Below are 18,853 nucleotides of genomic sequence, written 5' to 3' on the forward strand. Positions count from 1 at the left end.
CACGGTTTGGGTTACTGCGCATGCGTTCTCCTAGCACGTCTCCAAGCTGAGCCCGAATTTTGGTGCAAAATTTCGCAAGATAATTCGTGAACTATTTTTAGAAAGGTTCACAAACCCAATTTATTGTGCACGAAATGAATGAAACTCAAATAACATAAAATCTCTTCAATTTCCATCATTTTATTTATTTATTGGTAAAAAAGATAGAGGGATACTTTAGATTAACATATATAACTTAAATTTGCAGGAGCTCGTGTAAATATGCAGATATTAGACCGGATCTTTGGATTAACACGAAAATTATTTTTTTTCCTATCATTTTTATAAGATCTCTACTGTATAAAACATGAATTAGTTCTTATATCATATCTTCCTCTACACTTCTCTCATCTAATAAACCCTTACAAAATTTGAATAATTTACTCACTTTTGTTATCTATTTTTATCCTCTAGCAACACCGTCTCATTACTGACTATGGATATATGATTCATTTTACTAATAAAAATAAATTAATTAATTAAGACAAAAATTAGCAGATAACATTCTCTTTTTTTCATTACATCTGAAATTAAATTACGGTATCGCTCCTGACATTTATTCGGAGGCACTCTCCTGACATATTTACATCTACATACCTTAAATTTATACTTAATATTATTATATTAAATATTTATATTTTTTTGCAAGGCACGAGCACTCAGCTCTATTGGTCACCTATTCAAGCATTTTCATGAGAAGGGGCTCGGATCCTTCTCCTTGAGAAAACGCAATAAACCAGGGACCAAATCGCGAAAATAATAGCCCTGGGTTAGTCGCGTCAGTCTCCTCGCATCAGACCACCATCGCCGCCGTTGCCCTCCCCTCACCCCTTCCCCGCTCCGTTTCCGCCATGGCCCAACCCGCGTTCCTCTCCTCCCTCCGCTCCCGCCTCCGCTCGCCGCCGCAGCACCCTCACCTCCAGCCCAGCCGCGGCTACCACGTCGAGCTCGGCGCTCGCGAGAAAGCTGTAAGCCCCCACCACTATCTATCCCTGTCTCCTTGATTCGTTGTCTCGACCGCGCGGTTGTACGGCGCGCTAGGGATTTCCGTTGCGATTCATGGGTTTGGGAGTTGGATCGCGCCTGCCGGTCTGATCTGCGCGGAGTCGAGAGGTGCGTCGATTCGATCTGAGGGCGACAGGTGGGCGTGGGTGCTGTGATTTGGGGATTTCCTTTGGGCGCGGGGTGGTTGCTGGCCTTCGGAGGGACGGTCGTACCGCGTAGGGAAGCTCCTGCTCGCCATCTGATTCAAACGGTCGACGTCGTGTTGCTTTAGCCATGGTTACGGTCCTTACGGACTAGGGCTGCCCCCTAGTTCATGGTGTTACACTGTTACTACGCGTGTGAGAATTGTCCAGATGTGTGCTTTGTTGGTGGACTGAGCTATGTAGAAGTCGTAGCGTCTTATGGTATGCATTTCGCAATAGAGAATGCATCAGATGTCATCTGGATTAATTGGTTTAGTGCCTTGGTTTGCTGATATCTTGTGAATGATTCAAATGGATTTGAGGAAGAGATGCCACACTTCATCTCTTGCACGGGTGTGTCTAGTCACTGCAGCTTAATAATTGTGGATACTGTCTATTTTGGATTCTGGGAACTTGCTGTACTTATTGCTCAACTGCAACTTTTGTGATTATGTCCAATTTCGCCTTTCTATTTCTCGAGATAATTTGACCGCTTTCTGTAAATATGAATATATGATAATAGGTTTTAGTTCTTCTGCACCTGGTATTCTTCTGTGGAAACCAAGGTTCTAAAACTAGGTTTACTAGGCCTTGTACAAGGACTAGGTCACTAAACCTGGTACTAGTAGGCAAAACCTAGTATATACTAGGTCTACTGGGAATAATAAGCCGATTATTAGGTAAATCGGTTAAGAGGCCTTGTACAAGGCCTAGTATCGCCCATCCTAGCCCACATCGGTAATGGCATAGCAGCCTAAAACATAGCCTTAGCTGTAGTCATATGAAGAAAATGCGGTTGGAAGTTGAAACAATATTAACATATGAATTATGAGCTTTACTTTGTTGCAAAAATAGCCTTTCACTTGTTGAGTGCTAAACTGATGATTTATAATTACTTGTTATCGTTGAATGGTGCATTGAATTGCATTTTTATTTATAATTACTTGCTTGTGTTGAAAAAAATGATGATTTTTAAACACCTATATATATATTAAATAGAAAAAGAAAAACCTGTTAAAAGGTCTAGTAAAAGGCTGATTACCTTATACTCGCTACAAGGGGACGTGATCTAGCGAGTACCTATTACCTAGTTTTAGAACCTTGGTGGAAACTATGCTCTTTGTAACTTTCAATCTCATGTGACATCTTTATGTATTTTGTATTCAAATTTATGTTGAAATAGACCTTGAGACGATCTGTGTTTCTTTTTGGGGGGATCCGGAACAAAGTTGTGAAACTGTTGTTACTGCTGTTAAATTTGCAGCACCTTGTGACGTAGTGTTTATTTTCATAGTTTGTTATATTTACATTGCACTAATGTTTGTGTTGGTATAATTTTTTATTGAGTTTCTTTGTGATACAGTTGTTTTAATCTCAGAAACATGTTGTTTCTTAATTCAGTTTTTTAACACTTAATCATTGAATTTGCAGCTTGTGGAGGAGGATGTTGCTTTAAAGAGGTTCAAATCATACAAGAATAGTGTGAAACAGGTCTCGAAGATTGGGAATGTTCTCACTATCGCTGTTGTTGTTGGTATGTCTTCTTAATTTTAATTTTTCTTACCTTCTAGTTTTGAGCTTTTCAAACCTGTGGGACCATATGGTGCAGTTATTTATGCACCTTGTGAATGCATGTTGACCATTTGAGCTACTGGTGTAAACCTATTATTTTGTTAGGTTTTTTTTATGATGTAAGAATGTTGTTGAAAGTTGTTTGTAGTGAATTCTCTACCTTGAAGAAAAAGAAAATCCAACTTGGTATTGATATTAGTAGGAAAGTGTAGAATTTCTTCGTTTCTATGTCAACAATTAAATTCTGAAATTCCACTCTTTTTATTAATTGAAGCTGTGGTGTATTATCTTTTGTTAATGCGTTGAACCATGTTAAGGCTATGTTGTTTGATGTTGCAAGCAGTGCAATATAGGCTATGTTGCTTGATCTTGTAAGTAGTGCGCTATAATACATGGCTCCACATGGCAGCTCCTTTGGTATGATTATTTGCTGCAAACCACTACTTCTATTGTCCCTGAACTCTTATTCGCTGCCTAAATTTCCACTACCAAGTGTTTCTTTTTGCTAGTTTCTGATGTCAAGGTTTCCAGTGCTAAGTTAGTACTCCTATTTGACAAGTCAGTTTCTGTTGATGTATGATTAGGTTGCATTTACATACATTTGAAATACAATATTGTTATTAGTTTCCCAACATAGTGAGCAGTGTGTGTGGACATTGCATCAGGAGGTTATATCATTCTGCATGATGCCCATAATCCTTCAGCCAGCGAAAGGTTTCACTGCAGATTTTTCTTTTACACTACTTGACGAAGTCTACGTAACACTTGCAGTAGTTTCTAGACTGCAAACAGTAGGTTTGAGTGGAGTGTTATCCTTTATACTGCCTGATTGAATGTACACACTACACGGTAATGCATCTCTACAAGCAGAAAGCTGAATGTTCCAAAGAGGAAACCTTATGCACTGTTACAGAATGCTTACCGGAGCTACTTTTCTGGAGTAGAGCAAATACAAAGTGGCTACTTCATTTCATCCATGCCGCATTTGTAGAAATTTTTATCATTCAATGAATGTGTTCCACAGTTAGGCTGATTTGCTGTTTTGTTTTTATTATCGTGCAGCCTGTGGCTACGAGATCGCTGTATTGGCAACAAGCACAAAATGAAGGGAAGCACAATGCGGGTGCTCAGATATCCCAGAAAGTTGATTCATCAGCATAAAGTGACATTGTGTCACTTCCTGTTTTTGAGCTTCCTTTGTTGATCGTACCATGTAAAATAAAATAAACTAGGTTAACCTTGTCTGCGAATAACTCTATGGTTTCTATGCCAAGAATTACTTGTAAACAAGTGATCCAAGCTTTACATCTTGATGATTGGGCGTTGCTTGACTTCATTTCCCTGGGCGACCATTGTGCTGCAGATGATTTTCAATAACCAGTTCCTTTTTTAATCTAAAACGAAATATTAACTGAACAGTCAACATTAGGGTTGTCATGTATAGCGCTTTAACTCTTGAGATGTATTGAGTTATCTGCAATTAATTGTTCGTCTGAGCATCGATCAGATTGATTGGAGGTGCTATTTTGGCAATTTCCACGCAAGGTTGTCTTCGATCGTGTTTCAAATTGGGCCGGGTACTGCAACTCAACGGAGGTTTCCTTTCCACAATCTCAGCCCTCCCTTTCAAATCGGACGGCACACCCCAACCGACATCGCGGCACATGAAACCCTCCGAACAGATAAGGAGGCAGCCAGAGAGTGGAGAAACTCAGTGAGACAACACGAGCACTGAGCCACTGACCCGACCGGCAATGGCGACGAGGGCGTGGGCGTGGGCGGCGGCCGCGGCCTTGAACCCTCCTCTCCTCACTCTCCCCTGCTCTTCTCCCGTCCAAATCGGTGCCCCCGCGCGGCGCTCGGCGCTGAGGGGGCTCCGCCTCCGCAGCCGCCAGCCACGGCCGGCGAAGTTCGTGTGCCGCCGCGCCAAGAACGCGGGCTACGACGACTACAAGTTCCCGGACCCCATCCCGGAGTTCGCCGAGAAGGTCAGCCTCTCTCTCTCTCTCTTTCTTCCCCCTTTCGACTTGGGGCCTGGAGCGTCTTGCTGCTGCTGTAGCAAGTAGTTGTCTCACTCGCTCTCATCGTTTGGGGTGGTTTAGGAGACGAGCAAGTTCAGGGAGCACATGGCGTGGCGGCTGGAGCAGAAGAAGGAGGACTACTTCGGGGAGCACGTCGAGGAGATCGTCGACATCTGCACCGAGGTATGTATCCGCACCTAAGTCTACTCACCTTCGTATTCCTTGGCGGGTAATCTATCATCATGGAGTTCTTGGGATGGATGGTGACTTGGTGATCGGGATTTTATGATTTTAAGTCGAGAGTTGTAGTTGCATCAAAGTTAGCGAGAACGAATTAACATCTAGGAGGACGAATGTGTTCGGGAAATTAGTGAGGTGCCACTGTAAGCGAGATGTCCTGAATCAATTGTGGAATGAGGACTGAGAAGTGAGAAGTGAGTGTCTCATCTCTGAAGGATGCCAATGTTTTCATGATGTTTCCGGATTCAAACATCGGAGTTTATAACTTTACATGCGTATGTTCCTTGCTGTTTTGTGTTGGAGGTTGGTAGCAGGGTTCACAAAACCGATGAAAATCGTTCGGTATTCGAGGTTTTCAGTCGATTCCCTCTGGCTCTCATCAAGAAACCGTTCGGTAAACCGGTCAAGTTAAAAAAAAAATCAAACTGAAATTCAAAATTTTTGGCAATTTTTTTCCGAATTTTACCGGTTTTCGTCAGTTTTCGAGTGGTATTCACGAAAACCGATGAAACCGCTGGGACCAGTTTTCAATCCAAGTTCAGTTTTTGAAACCCTGGTTGGTAGTTTGTTACATTCCGAATTGCCAAAAATTTAAATATGTTAGAGCATCTCCAACCGGCTACTCATATTTGACCTTTTATTCCTCTAAGTAGGGGGCTACTCATCCAAATTCCACCACCTATTTCTCAGCACGCTCCAACCGATCTTTTATATTTGACCCCTTATATGCCATGCACCTTTATTCTATTAATATCTTGTAACTAACAAGTTCTCTCTCACTTCTCCTTTGCTCTCCACCTCTCTTCCTTCTCTCTGCTGACCAACCTCCCTCTCTCTCCGACCTCCTCTCCCCGAGCTCCCTCTCTCCACATGGGAGAGCTTGGTAGGGGGTGACGGCGCGGGCGGGGCAGCACGGGCATGAGGGAGCAGGCCGTGCGGGGCTGTGCGCGGGCAAGGCGGTGCGGGAGGGGGCCAGCGGCACGGGTGCGGCATCACGGTGTGGAGACGGGGAGGTGGGCATACCTGGCGGGAAGGAGAAGTCTGTGGCGACCGTGCCTCGGATAAGGGCTCGCTGCAACCTCCTAGATGTGGGGGTGAGGGAGGAGAATGAGGGTGCCTCAAAGAACGGGGGCTGGATGAGGGGTCGGTTGGAGATGATTTTTGATCTTTTTTTCCTCCGAAATAAGGTAGGGGGTTGGATAAGAGCTCGGTTGGAGTTGCTCTTACGAAACATCTTTACATAGGTTCCATCAGGCTCTATTGGGGTAGGAGTTTCTGCAGACTGCAGAGACAGAGCACTGTGCAAGTTATACAGATTAGGACTGAAGTGTTAATTCTAGGAAAAAACTAGGGATTATGAAATTCTTGCGAGAAATAATCAGACTTGTCACCAATTACAACCTTGCTTAGGTTGAACTGTATTATTGTGTGTTCATATGCTCTGCCAATCATCAATTGAACCTATGGTAAGTTGGGAAGAACATAGAAGCTTGTTACTCTGATGCAGTTAAGAGGCAAGAACAGGCGATGGTTCTTTTGGATTGTTTATGTAGCCAATAGTTTGATGTTAGATGAGACAACATTGCGCTTCTCCTTAACCAGCATTTCTACAAGATTTGAAATCTGGTGAAACACTAACATATGGCTCTCAATGGCAGATCTTAGGATCTTTCTTGCAACATGATTACTGTGGACCTGGGACGCTCCTGGTTCACCCATTCTTGGACATGAAGGGTGAGATCAAAGAGAAGGGGCTTCCCGGTGCACCTCAAGCTGCACGCGCGGCTATCGCATGGGCTGAGAAGAATATCGACAAGGATTGGAAGGCCTGGACTGGAGAATACTAGGGCTGGTTTCGCATCTATTTCTTGTGTTTGTTGTACCCACTGTTGTATTAGTAGTTTCTATCTTTCAGTTAGACTTGAAGCTAGAACTCTAGATTAGTCATCAGATCATCCGAGCTCTTGAAACACATAAGATTTTGATCCTCCCATTTTAATGAAAGTGTGACCTTTCTTTTCTGAAGTATGACTAACTTGTCAGCCACTGTGAACACTTGATCCTTTGCCATCTCATGGTTGCAGGTCACAATCTTGCAGATGGTGCCACCAACCCCAATCCATGTCGCCCCTTGGCCCTTCCTGCACCTGTCCTGCTCTAAGGGACCGAGGGACGAACGATGACCGGATCAACGCCTGCGACGGCTGTCCAAAGTGAAAAAGGACCTTGTTCACAGTTCGTTCAATGGACTGATGGAGAGATGAAACTATGGCGTGCAATCAATGTTCACCGCCACGCAGGGGCCCGGTGTCCCGGGTCCCATACCGTTCAAAGGCCTGAAGCTGAATGATGCAACGTAGAGGAAGAAGCAGAGGTGTGTTTCTTCAATGGCCGCCTCTCTGCTCTGACGATCGTCCGTGCATCGGCCGGAGCTTCACGATCCATCGAGTTATGGTGCGTGGAGTGGCTGTCATCTTCAGCTCTGCCGCTGCAGTGATACGACCCGTGACCGTGAGCGTCTCTAATGGCAGCTTGGGTCCATGTACATGAAGGTAAGATACATTTGCAGGTATGCATGGTCCCCTCCTTTTTCTTTTTGTTTGTCCCTCTTGTGTGTACTGCAGATCACGCGCTGTCGTGTAGGCAGATCGGACCCCTTCTCTGCTTCCTGGTCCGTCGATCCGGTGATAGACGGCCGGAGCCTGTGGCAGTGCAGTGGGGAAATACAACTCCGTGTGTTACGTCCAGCTTTTCAAAAGAATAATTAAGTATATTTCATATGTATATTAAGATCAGTTTTATTATATATATATAGTGATATTATAAGTGATATATAGTTTTATATTGAATAAAACAATTTTATTGAAATAAATACAAGAGTTTTGAACAGCAGTGGGAGAACACTTCAATGAGACTTCAGGGTACACAATAGACAATCGACTGAAGGCAACGCAAACTAGGATGCTCCATCTTCATTATAGTCTTTAGCTTTCTTAACCTCCGCGTAGTATTCTCCAACTAAGCAATATTTATTATTGAAAATATAGCAAGTGTGAGTATATATCATACTCTACAAGTGTGAAAAAGTATGACATGAGAGCTTAAGACAACAAAGGCTTGACTCAGATTTACTGTATCTATGTCATTCTAACATAGGACAAAAAAAATATAGCAACCCTATTTACTATATGTGACAACACTGATTTTACAAAAATAAATCATCGGATCCCATCCGACTACCAAACTCACCAGATATTCCATATCCGGCTACCAACTCATCAGGTTAGCACCACTCGACTACCAAAACCATGCATCTAAGATTCCTGATCCTAACTAATCAAGAAGAAGTCCAAACAACTCTGGATTGTGAGCACGGCTGATCGATCAGTTTTATACTCTGCAAAGTTTGCACACTTTACCCATAAGTCGTGATTTCATCACTCGCATTACCAGGTGATAGTCTCCGTATTGCTGTGCTGATCAAGCACTTGCATACTTCCTATATTGTGCTGCTAGGAGATCACTATAAGGTCTTTACAAAACTCCCGTTGACCCGTAAGCAGCTACTAAGGTTTCACCACTAACAATGATTCCATCACTATAGAGGCCCCATCTTGTGCCACTCAACCGTCTATTGATGCCTACAGAATCAGATAGGTGGCTAATTAATTGGTCAGGTCATACCCATATAGACCTCATGGTTCCACTGTTCAGCCAGGTTACATGCTTCAAGAACCAGTCTTTAGGATCCCAAGCAAGTACTACCACCAACCCACAGTGCATACCCGCATCTGTGCATACCACCTCCTACTCCAAATCCCTATGTTCCACATTGCTACAAAGATTACCCAAACCAGTTCATGTTGCATAGACCATTAAACAGATTAACATTTAAATAATCTGACTCGACAACACAACTAAGCATTTCTACTCTCGACACCCAAACTACAACACATGCGACAAGGATAATCATGGAAGTACCTAGTAAACCCTAGCAATGGGATTCATTTTGACAAGCATGCAACTAAAAGTAAAAGACACACTTTTTTATAATAAGGTCAATGTGATCAAGGACATTTGCCTAGATGCTGTTCAATGATCTTCAAAATCTTAATATTGAAGTCCCTCGAACTGTTCCGGAACGTTATCGACTAATCGCGGGACTACTGACAAACAAAAAAAGTAAACACTAAGAAAAACATATAGCGGAAAGTATTCATTACTACGATCGCGTGAGCGCAAGAATCACCTAAAACAAAACTCGTATGAAAAAGTTATAAGGAATTTAAGCTATAAGGGCTTTTCTGTAAAAGAACAAGGGCTATTTTATAAAAATAGAAAGCTTCAGGGACTAATTTGTAAAATTTTAGGGAGCTATATGCAAATAAACAAAACTACATGGGGCTAAAAGTAAAATAGCAAGGGCTGATAAGGGCTTATTTGTGAAAATAGAAAAGTTTGGCGGCCGACGGTGATAGGGAAGCGGCGGCGCCGTCTCGAACATGGACGGAGCATCGCCGGTGATGCTCGATCTAGTTCTACAGGCTACCAAAAGCGACGGGGAACGGCGCAAATGAACAAGGTGGCGACGGGGATTCCCACCGGGAGCTTCACGGCGATCGGAGATGGCTCGACGGTGGTCAGCGATGGCGAGAAGGCGACGTCGCGGTCAGAGCACAATTGATGATCAGGAAGGCTGGCCTGCGGTTCTGCGATGCCGAAGAGGCGGTTAGTGGGCCTTGGGGTGCAGCGAGGAAAACCAGCGATGGTGAAGGGTGGAAATGCTCACCGGAGCTCGGCGGGAAACAGCTTGCGGTGGCAGAACGACGACGAGGAGCGGCAGAGAAGGCTTCCCATGCTCTTGCGTTGTCAGCGGCGGTGGAGATGCGGGGCTCAAGAGCAACATGGAGGGTGACTCCATGGCACAATGCCAATGTGAGGGCGTTGCAGGTGGGCTTAGCTTTGTTAGAGATGGGGCGGGGCGTGCGCTCAGCAGAGGGGACGACGATGAGGTGGCGCTGTGACAGCAATGCTGGGTCGGGTGCGGCGTCAGTCGGCTCAGAAGAGGTGGCCACGTTCCGTGGACTCGAGGAGGTGCTCGTCCTTAGTTGCGACGTGTGGAGGCACGCACACGGTGAAGGGGATCGACGACTGCCACAGTTGTACGGTGATGACAGCTCTCAGTGGTCCATCGCATTAGGGGAGATGCACCGGGTGTTACCGTGGTGCACTGAAGCTAAGGGTGGCTTTGCTCGGGCTAGAGACCGAGGGAGGAGGCGGCACAATGACACTAGGTGGCGGCCGGAGAAGACGACTGTCACGGTGGTGCTCTGGGTTTGGAGGGACGATGAGAGCAACGGGGTGGGGTGTGGAACTGCAGGGCTATGCGCGGGACCGACCTAAATGGAGAGGGAGCGAGCGATGTGGGGGCGTGGTGGAGATTGTGGGCGCGACGACGGTTAGGGAGAGAGAGCGGGAGGTGGGGGATGTGTGGGAGAGAGAGAGAGAGAGGAGGGAGGGAGTGTGGGCCAGGGGAGAGGCTGGGTTTCGGCCGGCTTGGCCCAGGAACGAAAAAATGGGCCTCGGCTCAGGTTGGGAGTGAAGAGTGGGGCTGGGTTTAGATTAGGATTTTGGTCGGGGTTTGGTTAAGATTCGTCCCAAGAGGATTTTCGGGTTTTAGGAATTAGAGAATTTTTATAAAAACAATAAAAGCATAAAATAAAATTCAAATAAATAGCAAATACACTCAAATAGAATCCAGAAAATTTCAGAGAGGCATTTTGGAAAGCTTTGAATCCAAATAAAATATTTTATCACTAGAAATAAACTCATTTTTTAAATGCCAAAAATTAGGAAAGACTTTTAAATAAATAATAAAATGCTATTTTACTGTTTTAAAAATATTCACATCTCAATTTTGAAATTTTGGGGTGTCATAGTATGTCCTTGCGTATGTACGGATTATCTCGACCGTCCATCTCTCCCTCCCACTGATCTGTTGATTCTATCACCTATCTTATGGTTATTTTTCACTTATCTTTAACATAAATCTCAATATAAATATAATTCCATATATCCTAGTGAAATTTTCGTATTCCAATACAGCGTTGGATGTTCATCGCGTGCGACTTACAACGTGAGCTTGTGGGGATACTGTAATGGCTTGTGAGGTATGCATGTAGTGCTAGGGTACAACGTGTCAATTTATGCTAGCTCCGACAGGGCTCCATCGTTCATCCTAGAGATGTAAATGCGCAAGCAGTACACTAGATATCAACATTGTATTGTGGTCACCTAGCTTGCCTTTTACTAACTATGTCCATGTGGCCACCTTTTCGGCATAGCCCTACAATATCTTAGCTACATAGTTATAGCTAGTTACCTTGTTCATTTTACCACTAGTTATATCACAACTTGTGAATAACAAGGGTCTATTTGGTACACGGCCAAACACTGTCACATCACAGTTTAGTTGCGCCATAGTTTCTTAGCCTGTTGTTTGGTTCACGGTTAGAATCAAGGCTTGCCACACTTTCTTATCGCTATGGCCCATGCGTCAGACATATTCTTCTGCTTAACTTTGTGAGCTTAAAACATCAAACATAAAACAAACAGAGGGAGCATGCAACTTTCCCGTTGTCTTAAACATTCAATAATGCATCTTTGATATAAACACTTTCGCCGCATACAGTTGCACAGGGCATACTTATACAACTGCCGTCGATCAATCGGCCAGTCAAATTACACACCGACGTGACTGCTCATATGAAATCCGTGAGGGTATATAAAGTACAGAAGCCGTTCGTTCCCATGTCGCCATGCGTGATACGCCTGACGGACCAGACACCACACGACGAGCCAGCAGAGCAGATCACTGCCTCCCTGGTTTCTTATCCTCTCCTTCCATTTCTGAGCGGGAGACACGAGCCTGACCTCGTGCACCACCGGAGCAAGCACAGCTCGGACGGGATCAGCATGGCGAGTACGTACACCGTATCGACAAGCCCAACAGATGGATCGGATCGGATCGGATCTCCCCCTGGCTCGAGTAGATCTTGACCATCCGTGCCCCAATCATGGCTGCCAGGCATGACCTACTCTAGTCACTTACGCTTCGACCCACATGTCAGCATGCCCCTTTCTTAGGTGAAATCCATTTGTCTGACTGAGAATGCTGTTTCCTGTGATAATCCCGCCGATGCCCGCATTAGTGACGGACCTAGGATTTAAGTAAAAGGGTGCTAATTTCTATGTATTAAAATGACAGTACGACTCACCACAGGGCCAAGGCAGTGGGCGGCGACCAGGCGGCATCAGAGCTGGGAGGTAGGCAGCCTCTATGTCGGAGCGGTTCGGTGTCGTGGGCGTGACGGTTTTGGCCGGCAGTTACTGGTGCAGCGAGCGGGAGCGAGCGTGAAGCGGGCGCGAAGGGAGCGGGAGGTTGGAGCTGATAGGCAAACCTGACTTACTGGTGAGAGAGAGTGAACTAAGGAGTGGGCTAAGCCGGCAACATGGAACAGGTGCCACAACCCCTAACATGTATCCATTATCCAAGTCGCAAGAGCGATCGCACCGTCCACAAAGTACTTCAAAGTCTACTACGATTGAGTGCATCACAGACATATAGGCTAGGATATTTTAAAAATAACCAAGTCTACTAAACATTTATTGAGAAGAGAAGTTATAATTACTTTTGTTGCCATTTCGACATCTGCCGCACAGTCTCACTGACAGTGGGTCGTCGAGTGGCAAATTCTCGACTCTCGAGTGACCAGAGACGATGACATGCCCACGTGTATAAAAAGACGAGACGCAACACCCTTCCATTTGCCAATCATTCCCCACTTATCAGTCACGGAACCATTTTTTTTTCTTTTACTACACCATACAAATTAAAGATAGTTAACCTAAGCTCATATATATACCTCATGGTGAGCACTTGCACACACACACACACTAGCTAGTAGTCTGGTGCTTGTAGCTCGGCGAGCTGGTATTATATATCCTCTAGTGCTGTCGCATCGATCGCTCACGCTACGCTATTAGCTGCCACACCACCGCCTCATCACTTCCACGACCGAGCCTGCCTGTCAGTTTCTGCGCCACTAGGCCGCGCACTCTTTCTCCTTGGCGACAGCAATGGCCGCCCAGTGACGGCCCCACACCGGCCGGCGGCATGCCGGACGACGCGTACCTCCTCTGCGCCGAGGACGTCTTCTTCGGCGCCGCGGCCGGCAGTGCCTCCTGCACCGGCGACGACGACGAGTGCTGCTCCGCCGGCGAGGAGGAGCTGTCGGCCTCCATCGCCGAGCTCATCGGCGGCGAGGCCGAGTACTCGCCTCGCCCCGACTACCCCGACCGGCTCCGGTCAAGGTCCATCGATCCGGCCGCCCGGGCCGAGTTGGTTGCATGGATTCTCAAGGTGACGCAACTCGCGAGGCCATACGCACATATGCTAGGCTGCTAGCTGACATGCACCGTCCTGACGAATTCCTTTAGATGCACCATGCATGTTAGCTTGTGTTCTTCCCAGTACTAATCGTATATGTCGTCATGTCTACATATCTCATACTGTTCTTGCTCTAACTCCAATTTTAGTTTTCAGATGTATTAAGTCAGCGAGCAGTCTCATCTTATATATGTTGTCATTTTTCTCTCCTCAATCATCATCAGGTGCAAGAATACTATGGATTTCTTCCCTTGACAGCCTACCTCGCCGTCAACTACATGGACAGGTTCCTCTCCCTCCACAGTCTGCCGGTAAGCTCGCCGCCGCCGCCATCGCTATTTCGCTATATACCAGCTACTCAGTCACATCCATATATATGAGCACCATGTGTGAATTCTGATGGGTCGATTATAGTTTCCTCTTCTCAATTCTTTTCATATGATGAGTATGGTGGTGGCCATCGACGAAGTATGGTGCCATAGCCATACACAGTGTATGGTGGCTGTCAGTGGGAAGTCATGCTCAAAGTGCAGTAGTGCTGATGTTGGTGTGGAAAAAGAAAAGATTTGGAGGAGCGTGTCTGTGTGGATTAATCAATTAATCACCAAGCCAAATTACCTCTCCGCCCTTACACGGAATGAGGGCGGCAGCTGCAGGGGCTGTGGGGATTTGTTTATGCACTCAAGACAGAGGGGTCTTTTGGTTTGCTTTGCGCCATGCTTTAGTGCAAGCTGACGCTTTACTGTGTGGAACTGGAACAGACCTTATCATTATGCTTTGCTAATGCTACCTTGCTCCACACATTTATTCCATGCATCTCATCTCCCAGCCTCTGTGACTGTGCATTGTGTGGGGTGGGGTGGGGTGGTAGTTCATCTGAATCTGAACCAAAGGAAAAGAACACAAGCTGCATGCAAGCTAGCTAGCTGTTAACACTGCAAAGTATCTCATCTGCACCAAGTCATATGCACCACCTGCCCTGGTTGAAATGGGCAGCAGCATTATTTTTCTGACTTTTTGTTGCCTTGTGCTGCTGTGTTTCTCTGAACACAAGCTCTTGGATTTATATATGTTAGATGAAGATGAAACAACCAACCATATAATAGAGTAGGACCTCCTTCACTGTAAAAGCAAAACAAAGCAAGAGCATGGCATGCTGACGTCACTCTCTGAAACTTCAGGGATTAATGCTGAGGTAATATGGTTCTCCAGACCGTGCTTTGACTGAAGACCAACCTCACCAACCTTTGCTGGAACTTGGAAGCAATCTTTAAATTAAAATCTGTGCACATCTTTCTTCAGGACGGTAATATTGATTATTAGAGTGCTAATGCAACAGTGTTTGTTGGTTGCTCCTCCTAATGTCCTCTATCTCCTTCCTCAGAGCATAACTCTTGAGGTTGAAGACCCTTGTGTATATGTAGGTAACAATCAATGTATGCCCCAGCTTGTCTTAGGGTTGTTTGTTTAGATTTCTGCTTCTAGTTTCTCTGAAAAGCTGTGCTTTTGGTTTTTTTAAAAAGCTGCTTTTGAATTTTAGCGGTTGAATTTTACAATAATTTTTTAGCTTCTCAGTACACTACTTCTAAAAAAACCACTCTCAACTAGCTTCTCAGCTTTTAGTTTATTTCCTCAGAAGTAAGCTTCTGGTTTCTCTGGAAGCCACTTTTCAGCAAACCCGTTTGTTTAGACTTCTGACTTCTGAATTTCTAACAGAAGCAGAAGCCAGAAACAGCCTGAAACAAACAGACTCTTAAAAAATAACTACTTGTGTGCTTGTCATGTGAACTGAAGATCTTTGTTAAAATCTCCATGGTCCTACACCTAAGTGGCTTGGCTGCCTTGTGTACAAATAGTTTCAGAATTTGAAGTTTGATTTGTCATGTTGCTCATAAAAGAACAAGAGATACAAGAACATAGTAGATATTATCCGACTGTTCTTGCTTTGTTGGATACTTACTCCAGTATGTTTATTGCGGTGTCTTTGTGCCTTTCCCCCTCGATGCACGCAGCAGGAAGACGGATGGGCGATGCAGCTGCTGGCTGTGACCTGCCTCTCCCTGGCTGCCAAGATGGAGGAGACCGTGGTGCCCTCACTCCTGGACCTACAGGCAATTACGCCACTATCTTCCTCAACCACTGTGATCAGCCTCATGAGCTCTGAGATTAATCGTCAGAGGGTGCTGTGATCATCAGAGTTGCATATATGAACATTGTGCATTGACAGGTAGACGGCACGAGGTACGTCTTCGAGCCGCGGACGATCGGTCGGATGGAGCTCCTCGTCCTGATGGCGCTGAATTGGCGGCTCCGGTCGGTCACGCCGTTCACCTTCATCGACTTCTTCGCGTGCAAGGTCGATCCGGGAGGGAGGCACACGAGATGCCTCATTGCCCGGGCCACACGAGTGATTCTGGCTGCAATACATGGTAATGTACCGGCTGGAGTGTGTGTGTGCGCTACACACGCGACTGACACCGGTAACTAATGAACTGCAAAAATGTGAATTTCCACAGACATCGAGTTCCTGGACCACTGCCCGTCGTCGATGGCCGCAGCGGCGGTGCTCTGCGCCATGGGTGAGACGCCGTCGCTGGAGTCCGTCGGCCCTGGGGCCGCGGTCAACTGGTGCATTGGCCTTGCAGAGGTAACTCGATAATAAATGCTACATTATAACAGCAAAAGATTCAGCTGACCATTAGTCCCAAGCTGCAACTTGCAATGCGTACGTTGGGAATATGTAATAGCATTTTGTTTCTCTTTATAGGAAGGGATCAGCAGCTGCTACCAGCTGATGCAGCAGCTGGTGATCGGCAATGTGCAGAGGATAGGCACCACAGAATCACCAGCAGCAGTGAACCTGTGCTGCTCTGATGAGGTGCTGTCCTCACATTCCTCTTCGTCCTGCCCTCCCCCAACAAAGAGGAGGAAGAGGTCACCACCAGGCACATGAAAACGAAGAACGCAAGTAGATAGCATTATTTACATGGGGTTTTGCAGATTAATTTGATTTCTTCTAGTTTGTTGTGTTCTTGTGATTCTTTCTCCTTTTTTACCCATTTGTTCTCTTCTTTTGGGTTTGGTTCTTTACACCTCGGTGTGGGGGGGGGGGGGACTCTGCCTGTTCGATTGGTCCTATTGACATACGCCATCATGGCAGCCTCTGCACTGCCAGCCAGTCTGTGAAGCACGGAGCTCGATTGGCAAAGCCTCAGGGAGAGGCCAAGCCCACCCGGGTTCGATCCCCAGGTGTCGCACGCCCCCGTATGGCCTCCAAAGAATACTCCGGGTAATGTGGGGCCGGTCCTTAAAAAAAAGAGAGAAACTGGGAAAGAGAAAGATAGGCAGCAGACACATTTGTGTTTCTCTGTGCTGCACTATGTGGGTCTTCACCCGCAATGCAGAGTTGCTGAGAAACCATTCATTGGTCAGTGAGGAAGCCATGGGATCAGGAAAGAAAAAATGGAAAGAAGGCAGTGCAATTGCAATGAGATGCAGTGGATGAATGGTAGGGTTAAATGAGGTGGTCAAAGAATGGTCAGGGCTCCTGCCAAGATGCGGTCCTCCCTGCCAAGCTCTGTTCATATTCATGAGGGCAAAATTTGTTTGTTTCCGAGTGGTTTGTTTGCATTTTGTTGGTGTTTGTTACTGAAGAGAGAGAGAGAGAGAGAGAGAGAGAGAGAGAGATAGAGACAGGGGTGGCATATGTGTGTTGGGAGGCACATGCATGCATGCCCTAGTGTGGTGATGCTCTGGAGTGAAATATTTGTCCATCTCCAGGCTAACAGTGTCCAAGCATGAGGCTTTTGGGGGGCCCTTGCTGTTTGTTACCATTTGTATCTCTTTTTTGTGTATCAATAAAGATATTGCCATTTAAATTGGCTTGAAAAAAAGGGGAGAGAATTTATGTGCTTTATTTGCTGCTGTGTGATTTAACACTGTGCTCCTGCTCTTTTGTTCTCAGTCAGAGGTTGTGTAATTGGTCAGAGTGACACACTGACATTTTGTTATTTGAGTGAGCTGCATAGTTGTCACTTCCACTGTCATCCTATAACAGAAACTGCCTTGCTGCGGTACCTAAGCCCATCACCAACATGCTGATGGTGCCCCAAGCCCTGCACGATCGCTAGTGGGTGGAGGACATCCGTGGTGGTCTATCAACCGAAGCGTTGATCGAGTTCTTGTAGGTTTGGGACGCCGTGGAGGAGGTCGATTTGCTACCAGATGAGGATGGTCTCCACGTCTGGATGCACACAACCACGGGACAATTCTTCACAAGGTCTGCCTACAAGGCATTCTTCTCGGGTTCAATCGGCTTTGAACCTTAGAAGAGATTGTGGAAGTCGTGGGCTCCACTAAAGTGCAAGATTTTCTTATGGCTTGTAGTCCGCAACCGGCGCTGAACCTCCGACCGCTTAGCTCATCGTGGTCTGCCCCACCTGGATCGCTGCCCACTTTGTGATCAATAGGATGAGACCATTCAGCACCTACCTACCAACTGCGTGTTTGCAAGAGAATTTGGTTGAGTATTCTTTCCAGAGTTGGACTGGCCTCGTTCACACAAGATCAGGAGGATACGGTGTTTGTGGAATGGTGGCATAAGGCCCACGTAAGTGGAGAAGCAACACCAGAAGGGGTTCAACTCCCTTGGTGAGTGGTGGATATAGAAACACCATAACAGTTGTGTTTTTAATGGAGAAGCTCCAAGAGTTCAAGTGGTCCTCTGGAGATCGCTGATGAGACTAATCTTTGGTGTTTAGCAAGCGTGCAACCCTGTGGCTGGCTTAGGGTCAAATGTTGGTCGAGTTTTTTTATTCAGTGGCGCGTTTGTAATCGTTCCATGCTATTAGGAGTGTGTTGTTGTGTTCGGGTGGTGTTGGGTCCGCTAACAAGGGTACATCGGTACTAGTTCGTTTCTTCTCTCTTTAATACAAAGGTAAGGAACTCTCCTGTGTGTTCGAGAAAAAAAAATAGAAACTGCCTTGGATAGCAAGGAATATAAAGTCTCACACTTTGAATTTACTTGCTAATGAACGCGCAATGTCAAACAAACAACTGTACGTGTTGGAATATGTGTCAAATATGTGTACATGGTAGATTACAGATAGACTTGAGTTGTAATTAGGTGGGGCTAGGATTAGAGTTATAGTCGAACTCCTAATTTCAGGCTTTTAAATAGAAGGCACCACTTTTGTAACTAAGGGCAAGACTGAAACAGTTGGGGAGGAACGCCCGTAGTCATGCCCCGAGTATGTAGGCAACTTGGCCGAACCTCGTTAAAAAACATCGTGTCTTCTGTGTTGATCTTGTGCTTTGCTTGATGATTCTGGTGATGCTTCCGCTAA

General features: G+C 45.8%; 3 protein-coding genes across 4 annotated transcripts; all 3 read left to right on the forward strand.

The window, feature by feature from the left end:
• Positions 1 to 783: 783 nt before the first annotated feature.
• Positions 784 to 4,134, forward strand: LOC133901806 (succinate dehydrogenase subunit 7, mitochondrial-like). The gene is made up of 3 exons (XM_062343311.1): positions 784 to 1,007; positions 2,658 to 2,760; positions 3,861 to 4,134. The coding sequence occupies exons 1-3, from the start codon at positions 891 to 893 to the stop codon at positions 3,902 to 3,904; spliced, it is 264 nt and encodes an 87-aa protein (XP_062199295.1). The 5' UTR covers positions 784 to 890; the 3' UTR covers positions 3,905 to 4,134.
• A 358-nt stretch (positions 4,135 to 4,492) lies between these two features.
• On the forward strand, positions 4,493 to 7,087 carry LOC133901805 (protein PLASTID REDOX INSENSITIVE 2, chloroplastic-like). The gene is made up of 3 exons (XM_062343310.1): positions 4,493 to 4,786; positions 4,901 to 5,002; positions 6,718 to 7,087. The coding sequence occupies exons 1-3, from the start codon at positions 4,553 to 4,555 to the stop codon at positions 6,904 to 6,906; spliced, it is 525 nt and encodes a 174-aa protein (XP_062199294.1). The 5' UTR covers positions 4,493 to 4,552; the 3' UTR covers positions 6,907 to 7,087.
• A 5,926-nt stretch (positions 7,088 to 13,013) lies between these two features.
• Positions 13,014 to 17,427, forward strand: LOC133901736 (cyclin-D2-1-like). Of its 2 annotated transcripts, none has more exons than XM_062343204.1 (6): positions 13,014 to 13,481; positions 13,733 to 13,819; positions 15,521 to 15,619; positions 15,736 to 15,937; positions 16,025 to 16,155; positions 16,276 to 17,427. In XM_062343204.1, exons 1-6 carry the CDS (start codon positions 13,236 to 13,238, stop codon positions 16,459 to 16,461), a joined length of 951 nt encoding a protein of 316 aa, XP_062199188.1. In that variant the 5' UTR covers positions 13,014 to 13,235; the 3' UTR covers positions 16,462 to 17,427. The 2 variants fall into 2 exon arrangements, with proteins under 2 accessions (XP_062199188.1, XP_062199189.1); XM_062343205.1 differs by having other exon boundaries at positions 15,524 to 15,619.
• Positions 17,428 to 18,853: the final 1,426 nt, after the last annotated feature.

This window comes from Phragmites australis, chromosome 20 (assembly GCF_958298935.1).
Source record: "Phragmites australis chromosome 20, lpPhrAust1.1, whole genome shotgun sequence".
NCBI lineage: Eukaryota > Viridiplantae > Streptophyta > Magnoliopsida > Poales > Poaceae > Phragmites > Phragmites australis.